Below are 11,334 nucleotides of genomic sequence, written 5' to 3'. Positions count from 1 at the left end.
ATAGTGGTCCAGTGTGCCCAAGACCATGTTATAGTGGTCCAGTGTCTCCAAGACCATATTATAGTGGTCCAGTGTATCCAAGACCATATTATAGTGGTCCAGTGTGCCCAAGACCATGTTATAGTGGTCCAGTGTGCCCAAGACCATGTTATAGTGGTCCAGTGTGCCCAAGACCATGTTATAGTGGTCCAGTATATCCAAGACCATATTATAGTGGTCCAGTGTGCACAAGACCATGTTATAGTGGTCCAGTGTGCCCAAGACCATGTTATAGTGGTCCAGTGTGCCCAAGACCATGTTATAGTGGTCCAGTGTCTCCAAGACCATATTATAGTGGTCCATTGTATCCAAGACCATGTTATAGTGGTCCAGTGTATCCAAGACCATGTTATAGTGGTCCAGTGTATCCAAGACCATGTTATAGTGGTCCAGTGTATCCAAGACCATGTTATAGTGGTCCAGTAGTTGGGACATAGGTACAGAGGATAATGGAGGGGTGAGCCGTAGCTCCTGGTCCCAAGTCAAGTCTTGACTAACTTGACCGCACCCTCTCGTATCTAGTATTTTTGTAGTGTTTTGTAGTGTTTTTGTAGTTTCTATAACACCTCTGTGTCCCAAAAATATTAAAAATATTTATGTATGAAATAAAAACAGGTTTATATAACTTTTGAAGTAGCGGAGAAGTGTCAAACTGTGCTGCTGTAGACAGAAATATTTGATTTTAATGGGTTATTCTGGGTTAAATTTATATATTGTGCCTTGTATGTGTGTCCATAACACCTCTGTGTCTTAGAATTAATTCATATTTTTATTACTAAAGTCAAAATAAAAGTTTATTTGACTTTAGAAATAGCGGAGAAGTGTCAAACTGTTTTGCAGAGGAAAATATTTGATTTTAATGGGTTATTCCGAGTTATATTTACTTAATATAGTATAAATGTGTGTCCATAACACATCTGCATTTCTGAGACAATTGAGAATTGAAAAGAAGAATTAAGTTTTGCCTAAAAATCAAAATATTTGTTAATTTCAAAGTAGCGAGGAAGTAATAGATTGTATTGGATCATCACCATCATTCATTATTATGGTCAAAACTCGCTCAAAATTTATTATTATTTGATAACTCGTGTCTCAAAGACGATGACAAAAATGAGTTTTATGCAGAAATCAAAATAAAAGTTTATTTACAAGGCTTTCAAAATAGCGGTGAAGTGGCAGACTGTGCTGGATGTGGTGTTGTCCAGCTGGTCAAAACACTCCCAAAAATCATCAATTTTTTTGGTTCCGTGTCCATAATGGCAGGTAAATTTGACGTTATATATAAGTGGTCGCTTTAGAGGGGCCTTTATGCTGTTATTCTCGCTGGAAAATTGTAAAATTGTGGCTTTATATGACCTTTATAACGAGGTTTTTTTTTTTCCATGATGACCCGAGGGGGGGAGAGGCTCTTGATCCGAGAGATGTGATCTGCTCTCTCTCTCTTTCCAGCTGTATAGTCCTTGTGGCTTAGCGCTTCTTTTTGATTATAATAATAATAATCTCTCTCTTTCCTTGGATCAAACCTAAACGCCTCCCGTCCATCCCGGGGGCGGCGCTGTAAGGGCCCCCCTACAGGTTTAGCGCTCCCTTAAGTATACGATAGTTCGTGTCTTCCAGAATTTATATATATATATATTTTTTTTTTATATATATAAACACTTCCATTTTTTTTTTTTAATTTTTTTTGCTGTGATGAGCCGATACCAGGAGTCGGACCGAGTCCGATAACGATAGCGTCATAATTGTCTGATATCGATTCCGATACTTGATTTTAGCCGATATTGATGCTTATGAAAATTAACCGATACCCGTTAATTCCGATACCCACACTGGGTTTTACGCAATTCTGACGCCACCAGAATTGGCCGATGTTAATTCCGATACCTATCCATAATTTTAGCGGATATTGATACCATAAAAATTAGTCGATACCCATTAATTCCGATACCTGTACTTAGTTTTAAGTTATTCTGACACCATCACAATTGGCCGATATTCCGATACCTAATTACAGCCGATATTAACAACATAAAAATTAGCCGATACCCATTAATTCCGATACCTGTACTCAATTTTAAGCAGTTCCGATGCCATCAGAATTGGCCGATACCGACTGATTGCAGTACCAACGGTCAGTTTTAGGCCGTTACCGATACCACTAATTCCGATACTTCGGCACATTCCTACTTATGTAATACAATTATAGACAGGTATTTTTTACAGAACTAAGATATGGGGATGGAAATCTCTAGCTCTGGGTCTTTCACACTGCGCCGTCAGGAGCTGTGCAATGTTGCAAGACCAACAACGGAAAATTTCCCCTCCTGTCCGTTGCTGGTCTTGCAACATTGCACAGCTCCTGATGACGCACAAGAGTGTGAAAGACCCAGAGCTAGAGATTTCCATCTCCAGGAGGCTTAGTTCTGTATTCCTACTGATATTAACTGCATAAGAAGTCCTTAATACAGGAGGTATTAATATATAATACAGTGGACCCCCGACTTGCGGTATTAATTCGTTCCAGAAGGTTGTTCGGGTGCCGTTACCGAACGAATTTGTTCCCATAAGGAATATTGTAAATTAGATTAATCTGTTTCAGACCCCCAAAAATACACTTACAAAAGCACTTACAAAAATACACTTACAAAAGCATTTACAAAAATACACTTACAAAAGCACTTACAAAAATACACTTACAAAAGCACTTACAAAAATACACTTACAAAATCACTTACAAAAATACACTTACGTAATTGTTCGAGCTGGGAGCTGATTGTAAGTCTGGGATCCACTGTATTAATGTATAATATTCATAATACAGGAAATCTTCAACTTACGAACACGTTTGGGACCTGTATTGCGTATAATAATGATATACTCAATAATGGTATAATAATAATCTACGCAATACAGAAGTTTCTCAACATTTTTGTAAGTCGAGACTTCACTGTAGTCAGTGATGTAACGTCGAGGTGTTACTGGGGAGCGGTGCATTGAGATGGCCAGTGAAATGATGCTTCGAACATAGCCTTTTTGGAAATCAAGGTTACTGTATCTGAGGTTTTTTAGCGATGAAATGGAGGTATTGTTTCGGTTTTGTGATTACAGTTCAGCACACGTTAAACCAGGAATTCCCAGCCTGGGGTGTGAGATGTAAATAAGTACGTTTATTCAAGTACAGGTACACATAAATACAGTTAGACAAGTTATACATAGCAGCATATGTGTAGACGACCGGATAACCCAAAAAAAGCATTTCGGAAGGTGCGACAGAGAGTCTTAATGAAAACACAATTCCCTTTATTTTATCAAAAATTTTTCTAATTGCTCAGTTTATATTTACATTTTATGTGCAGGATTAAAATCACCCGCAGTACTGCATTCGGTTGCTATGGGTGCAGGACGTGGAAAAGATTGGGGACCCGTCTTAACACTCTGATGATATCAGTCTCATCCGTAACATTAACATCAGGAACGAGGACCCTAGTGGAAACGAGCCAATGACATCAGTGGAAATACTAAGTCACTTTGATTTTCTTGGGTTATGTTAGGTATCTACACACATGCTGCTACGTATGATAATTAATGTAACTGTATTTATGTGTACCCGTACCTAAATAAACTTACTTAACTAGAAACTCTTCAGCCTATATAGCCAATATATAGGGTAGTGGGACAGGGACGGGACCGTCCCTGTCCACCCTCGCTTATATACTGGCTTCCCTCGCCCTTTTATGTTAGTGTGACTTTGTAAATGGTCCAAGTCGGACCAAAACATCACCGTAAGCTCTCCTATGTGCGGATTATTTGTGTATACATATACAGTAGGACCCCCATATCCACGGAGGATATGTTCCAAGGACCTGCCATGGATACCGAAACTGTGGATAGTAGTAAACTCTATGTATAATCCCTATACATACTTATTATAAAGTTTAATTGATAAATTATGCACCTTCTCTACTGTTGCACTTTTAGGCCGTTGTTATGCAAAAGTAAGAGGTATTTTTTGGTCCATAGTAAACTGTGGATAACTAACACCGTGGATACTGAATCAGTGGAAATGCGGGTTCTACTGTATACACCTACCATCCAACTTACGACCTGCTCGACTTACGACCACTCGACTTACGACCATGTTTTTTATGCCAAATTTCTGCCCCAGGGCCAGACTCATGGAACTCTGTGTTCATCAAGAACTGCAAGAAGCCCCTATCACGAGCCTTTTCCATCCTATGGAGAGGGAGCATGGACACGGGGGTCGTCCCACAGTTACTAAAAACAACAGACATAGCCCCACTCCACAAAGGGGGCAGTAAAGCAACAGCAAAGAACTACAGACCGATAGCACTAACATCCCATATCATAAAAATCTTTGAAAGGGTCCTAAGAAGCAAGATCACCACGCATCTAGAAACCCATCAGTTACACAACCCAGGGCAACATGGGTTTAGAACAGGTCGCTCCTGTCTGTCTCAACTATTGGACCACTACGACAAGGTCCTAAATGCACTAGAAGACAAAAAGAATGCAGATGTAATATATACAGACTTTGCAAAAGCCTTCGACAAGTGTGACCATGGCGTAATAGCGCACAAAATGCGTGCTAAAGGAATAACAGGAAAAGTCGGTCGATGGATCTATAATTTCCTCACTAACAGAACACAGAGAGTAGTCGTCAACAGAGTAAAGTCCGAGGCAGCTACGGTGAAAAGCTCTGTTCCACAAGGCACAGTACTCGCTCCCATCTTGTTCCTCATCCTTATATCCGACATAGACAAGGATGTCAGCCACAGCACCGTGTCTTCCTTTGCAGATGACACCCGAATCTGCATGACAGTGTCTTCCATTGCAGACACTGCAAAGCTCCAGGCAGACATCAACCAAATCTTTCAGTGGGCTGCAGAAAACAATATGAAGTTCAACGATGAGAAATTTCAATTACTCAGATATGGTAAACATGAGGAAGTTAAATCTTCATCAGAGTACAAAACAAATTCTGGCCACAAAATAGAGCGAAACACCAACGTCAAAGACCTGGGAGTGATCATGTCGGAGGATCTCACCTTCAAGGACCATAACATTGTATCAATCGCATCTGCTAGAAAAATGACAGGATGGATAATGAGAACCTTCAAAACTAGGGAGGCCAAGCCCATGATGACACTCTTCAGGTCACTTGTTCTATCTAGGCTGGAATATTGCTGCACACTAACAGCACTTTTCAAGGCAGGTGAAATTGCCGACCTAGAAAATGTACAGAGAACCTTCACGGCGCTCATAACGGAGATAAAACACCTCAATTATTGGGAGCGCTTGAGGTTCCTAAACCTGTATTCCCTGGAACGCAGGAGGGAGAGATACATGATTATATACACCTGGAAAATCCTAGAGGGACTAGTACCGAACTTGCACACGAAAATCACTCATTACGAAAGCAAAAGACTTGGCAGACGATGCACCATCCCCCCAATGAAAAGCAGGGGTGTCACTAGCACGTTAAGAGACCATACAATAAGTGTCAGGGGCCCGAGACTGTTCAACTGCCTCCCAACACACATAAGGGGGATTACCAACAGACCCCTGGCAGTCTTCAAGCTGGCACTGGACAAGCACCTAAAGTCAGTTCCGGATCAGCCGGGCTGTGGCTCGTATGTTGGTTTGCGTGCAGCCAGCAGCAACAGCCTGGTTGATCAGGCTCTGATCCACCAGGAGGCCTGGTCTCAGACCGGGCCGCGGGGGCGTTGACCCCCGGAACTCTCTCCAGGTAAACTCCAGGTAAACTAACAGCATAAAAAGTAAAGTAAAACATGAAATACCAAAATAAAACAATAAAATAAAGTCATTACAAAAATGTTTTGTTGATATTCAGTAGTAAAGTTCGACTTACGGCCAGTTTCTTGGAACCGAACTCGGTCGTAAGTCGGATGGTAGGTGTATTTTATTTGTACATTATGTAAATTTCTCTTTAAATTTGTTGTATTCTTCACTTATGATGTAAATAGTTTTGGAAAACATATATGTTCAGTTTTATCAAATTTATCGTTTAATTCACATGCAGATTTGAGTATAGTAAAGTTCTCAACTTAATATCATTATTATACACAGTTCAGGAGGTCACTAATATGTTCTTAAGTTGAAGTCTTTCTGTATTATGAATGTTGTACACGATGTGCTTGTAAGTCGAGGACTTTGCTGTAATGTTATTTCAGCGACCCCATGGACGGTAAGTCGCTCTGGTCGCAGGGTGTTCCGAGTGCTGACCCTGGCGGGAGCGACCAGCAGCTTCCTCATCTACTACCTCCCGAACACATACTTTCTTCGGAGGTACAGAGAAGTCACTCAGTTATACAGGTAGGTCACCACTAGTCTTGTTTATACAGGTGCTCCACGACTTACAGTGGCGTTACTTCCGACAAACCCATCATAAGTTGAAAATATTGTGAAATGAAATGAAAATGTTGATTTCCTTGCAAAGCTTACAATGTGTGGTTTAAATACAGTGGTCCCTCACTTTTCGTAGTTCTCGGCAATCGTAAATTTCGCCAATCATAGGGGTATTTTCGTATAAACATGGACTCACTTTTCATAGGTTGACTCGGGAATAGTAGTTCGTCCGGGAAGCATACGCACGGTGTGAGCCGGGGCGGCCTCCCTACCAAGCCACTCTGGCATTGTTTACCAGTGAGTGAAGGTCCCCTCACATGCTCCTACGAAATATTTCATAATATTCCACTCATTTTAGTGCTTGCAATTACTAAATAAGCTACCATGGCTCCAAAGAAAGCTCTTAGTGCCAAGCCTGTGGTAAAGAAGGTGAGATATATGTACAGTGACAAAGTCTTGGGCCATTTTAGGGAAGTGTTAAAGAGACGCCAGAAACAGAGCTCTCTCCACAGTTATTTTGTGAGACAGGACTCCAGTGACTCTCAAGGTGGTCCTAGTGGCATTAAGAAACAGAGAAGAGAAGCAACCCCAGAAAAGCAAATGGTACCTGAGGTGTTGATGGAAGGGGATTCCCCTTCCAAACTATAAACAATCCACTCTCTCTCCTCCTCCAGTCTCCCATACACTAAGAAAAATCTCCAATAAAAGTAAGTGTTATGATGTTAATGTTTCGTTCATCATTTCCCATTGTATTGTTTATGTACTACATGTATATTTCATGTTAAAACATTTTTTGTTTTAATACTTCTGGGTGTCAGGAATGGATTAATTGTATTTACATTATTTCTTATGGGGAAAATTGATTCGCAAATCATAGATTTTGATGATAGTAGCAACTCCAGGAACGGATTAACTACAAAAAACGAGGGACCACTGTATATATTGTATACGTTTTGATCCTGGGACCTTGGGCACTTCAGCTGGAGTGCCTAAGGTCACAAGACTGAAATGTATACAATAAATATGTCCTAAGTATATGGACTTGTGACCTTTCCTGGCCCATGGCTGGGCTCCGAGAGTAGTAACACTCAAAATGTATCAAAGGTTTTGTCCAGTGAAGTTATGTTTGATTCATTCTGAACTGTACACTGTGATACCACATGCAATAAGTGTACTGCAACATAGCCTAATTCTCTGTCTTTTCAGGAAGGGGTTTGAAGTGCCTGTGTCTGATCGCGTTACCTCACTGGTCAGTGAGGTCATGGACGATCTGGGTATCTCCAAGTCAGAGCGAAAGCTTGTGTCAACCTACATGTGTTATGGTTTTGAACCTTTCCATGCGGGCACTACGATGCTGATGACCGGGGGGATTCTAGGTGTCCCGGTCAATTTTAATTATCGCACAGTCGATGAGTTTGTCCAAACCAACGTAACTGTAAGTACACTATGGGATCATGTTCATAATTTGTGAGAGTACTCACCTAATTGTGGTTGCAGGGGTCGAGACTCAACTCCTGGCCCCACCTCTTCACTGACCGCTACTGGGTCCTCCCTCTCCCTTCTCCATGAGCTTTATCGTACCTCGTCTTAAAACTATGTATGGTTCCTGCCTCCACTACATCGCTCGCCAGACTGTTCCATTACCTAACAACTCTGTGGCTGAAGAAATACTTCCTAACATCCCTTTGACTCAATCTGAGTCTTCAGCTTCCAATTGTGACCCCTTGTTTCTGTGTCCCCTCTCTGGAACATCCTGTCTCTGTCCACCTTGTCTATTCCACGTAGTATTTTGTATGCCGTAATCATGTCTCCCCTGACCCTCCTGTCCTCCAGTGTCGTCAGACTGATTTCCCTTAACCTTTCTTCTTAGGACATTCCCCTTAGGTCTGGAACCAACCTTGTTGCAAACCTTTGCACTTTCTCTAATTTCTTGATGTGTTTGACCAGGTGTGGGTTCCAAACTGGTGCTGTGTACTCCAGTATGAGTGTGGTATGACGTGTGTAGGTGTACCTGAGCGTATTTAGATTTTTGTGCATTGAAGACAGGCAACTCAGTGCCAGTGTACATTGTTGTCTCAGCGTTACTACCACAGATCACAATCAGTGTGAGAAGGAAGTTTAATAAATATTTAGTTCAACGGGTTTTGATTCAACATACTCAACCCTTAAACTGTCCAAACATAGATCTACGTTCACATGCGTAGAGCTCCGACCTTGATTTTCCCCATTTTAAAGCATGTAAAAAAATGTAGATCTACGTTCAGGGCCTGCCGCACGTCAACGTATATCTACGTGTGGACAGTTCAAGGGTTAAGAAATATTCGACAAAATTCGTTGGGTCGGTTGATTCCATAACACAGAGTACGATGGTTACAGGATTGTGTCTTATTGTTACCATCATGGCAAAATAATCACATCCCCAGCTATTACCTGTGGCCTGGGTGGCAAAGCTATCGCATCACACACTGAGGGTCCTGGTTTAATTCCCGGGAGGGGTGGAAACATTAGGCGTGTTTCCTTACGTCTGTTTTCCTGTTCACCTAACAAATATGTACCTGGATTTAGTCGACTGGTGTGGGTCGCATCCTGGAGGACAAGATTGAGAACCACAATGGAAATAAGACAGTCAGTCCTTGATGATGCACTGCCTTTCTTGGGTTATCCTGGGTGACTAACCCTCTGGGGTTAAAAATCTGAACAGAATCTTATCTTCACAGACCGGGCCGCGGGGGCGTTGACCCCTGGAACTCTCTCCAGGTAAACTCCAGGTAAACCAACTAGCCATGGAACAGGTGGAGTTTGAACCCATGGCAGTGAGTCCTGAAACTGCAGGCCATGGGTTCCAACACCACCCATTTCATGTTTTGTTTGCAGTCATGTTATAGTTTTATGACTCCTCTGTTAGCTTGTTAAATCAGTGGTTTACCATAGTTTAGAAACAGCAGTCAGTGAGTTTAGTAGATAGTTAAGCAATCTGCAAGAAAGTTAAGCTATAATCAATGTTTTACTTTATTATTTTTTTTGTAAAGTAAAAGGACACAAGTGCAACTAATGTGACATTTATTGTGGCAATGTTTCGCTCTCCAGGAGCTTTATCAAGCCATTACAAACAATACATGGACACAGAGGGTATATAAAGGCTCAGAGTGAGGTGTAATACTAGTGAGGTACCATTTCGATGTTCACTAGTGGTAGTAGTAGTAGCAGTAGTAGTGGTAGTGACAAAAGTAATACAATATGGTAGAGCAATTAATTCGTACATGAGTAAAAGGATATAAAAGCTATTACTTGGGTAACATAAAATAGGTTGGACAAATATAGACTGGAATGAGGCAGCTTGTTTCAGTGTTCACTCTCTGTGCTTTGTGTAGTATAACAGGAGAGACTATGTGATGGCAGGGTTTACTGTTTTCAGGAGGATTCTTGCTAAGACTTCGGAGATGGTGAAGCTGCCGTTGTTTTGTTTAATTGTATTCGAAACAGCGATCAGTGCTGATTCGAGGCACTTGCGTCTGCGGAAATTAGTTTCTTTGATCACTAATTGTGTGTCTCTGAATTTCATGAGATGATTGGTGGAATTTCGGTGTTGTACACAGGCGTTGTTCAAGTTATCATTCCTACATGCGTAAATGTGTTCATTGAGGCGGGTGTCGAGGTTTCTGGCTGTTTCACCTACGTAAATCTTGTCACAGCCTCCACAGGGTATAGTGTAAACTCCTGCATTGACTGGTTCGTGGTGCTTGGATTTTGTCCTGGTTATATATATAACCAGGTTATATATATAGGACAGGTTATATATATAACCAGGACAAAATCCAAGCACCATGAACCAGTCAATGCAGGAGTTTACACTATACCCTGTGGAGGCTGTGACAAGATTTACGTAGGTGAAACAGCCAGAAACCTCGACACCCGCCTCAATGAACACATTTACGCATGTAGGAATGATAACTTGAACAACACCTGTGTACAACACCGAAATTCCACCAATCATCTCATGAAATTCAGAGAGACACAATTAGTGATCAAAGAAACTAATTTCCGCAGACGCAAGTGCCTCGAATCAGCACTAATCGCTGTTTCGAATACAATTAAACAAAACAACGGCAGCTTCACCATCTCCGAAGTCTTAGCAAGAATCCTCCTGAAAACAGTAAACCCTGCCATCACATAGTCTCTCCTGTTATACTACACAAAGCACAGAGAGTGAACACTGAAACAAGCTGCCTCATTCCAGTCTATATTTGTCCAACCTATTTCTATGTTACCCAAGTAATAGCTTTTATATCCTTTTACTCATGTACGAATTAATTGCTCTACCATATTGTATTACTTTTGTCACTACCACTACTACTACTACTACCACTAGTGAACATCGAAATGGTACCTCACTAGTATTGCACCTCACTCTGAGCCTTTATATACCCTCTGTGTCCATGTATTGTTTGTAATGGCTTGATAAAGCTCCTGGAGAGCGAAACGTTGACACAATAAATGTCACATTAGTTGCACTTGTGTCCTTTTACTTTACATATTGTCGGTAATTCTACCAACTTTATTACATTATTTTTTTTATTAACACATAGGCCGTCTCCCACCAAGGCAGGGTGGTCCACCAAGGCAGGGTGGTCCACCAAGGCTGGGTGGTCCACCAAGGCAGGGTGGTCCACCAAGGCAGGGTGGTCCACCAAGGCAGGGTGGTCCACCAAGGCAGGGTGGTCCACCAAGGCAGGGTGGTCCACCAAGGCAGGGTGGTCCACCAAGGCAGGGTGGTCCACCAAGGCAGGGTGGTCCACCAAGGCAGGGTGGTCCACCAAGGCAGGGTGGTCCACCAAGGCAGGGTGGTCCACCAAAGCAGGGTGGTCCACCAAGGCAGGGTGGTCCACCAAGGCAGGGTGGTCCGAAAAA

The 11,334-nt window shown here is 41.9% G+C and overlaps 1 protein-coding gene across 1 annotated transcript in view; it reads left to right on the top strand.

The window, feature by feature from the left end:
- The first annotated feature begins 1,210 nt into the window (after positions 1 to 1,210).
- Positions 1,211 to 11,334, top strand: part of LOC128703869 (transmembrane protein 177) — a 78,710-nt gene continuing 68,586 nt past the window's right edge. The window contains exons 1-3 of the mRNA XM_070104891.1: positions 1,211 to 1,302; positions 6,252 to 6,393; positions 7,633 to 7,861. Of these exons, the coding sequence (XP_069960992.1) occupies positions 1,296 to 1,302; positions 6,252 to 6,393; positions 7,633 to 7,861 (378 nt within the window). The 5' untranslated portion in view covers positions 1,211 to 1,295. The remainder of the gene's footprint in view (positions 1,303 to 6,251; positions 6,394 to 7,632; positions 7,862 to 11,334) is intronic.

This window comes from Cherax quadricarinatus, chromosome 95, assembly GCF_038502225.1.
Source record: "Cherax quadricarinatus isolate ZL_2023a chromosome 95, ASM3850222v1, whole genome shotgun sequence".
NCBI classification, from domain to species: domain Eukaryota; kingdom Metazoa; phylum Arthropoda; class Malacostraca; order Decapoda; family Parastacidae; genus Cherax; species Cherax quadricarinatus.
The sequence above is the reverse complement of the archived record's forward strand: the minus strand, read 5'-3'. Positions and strand labels throughout refer to the sequence as shown.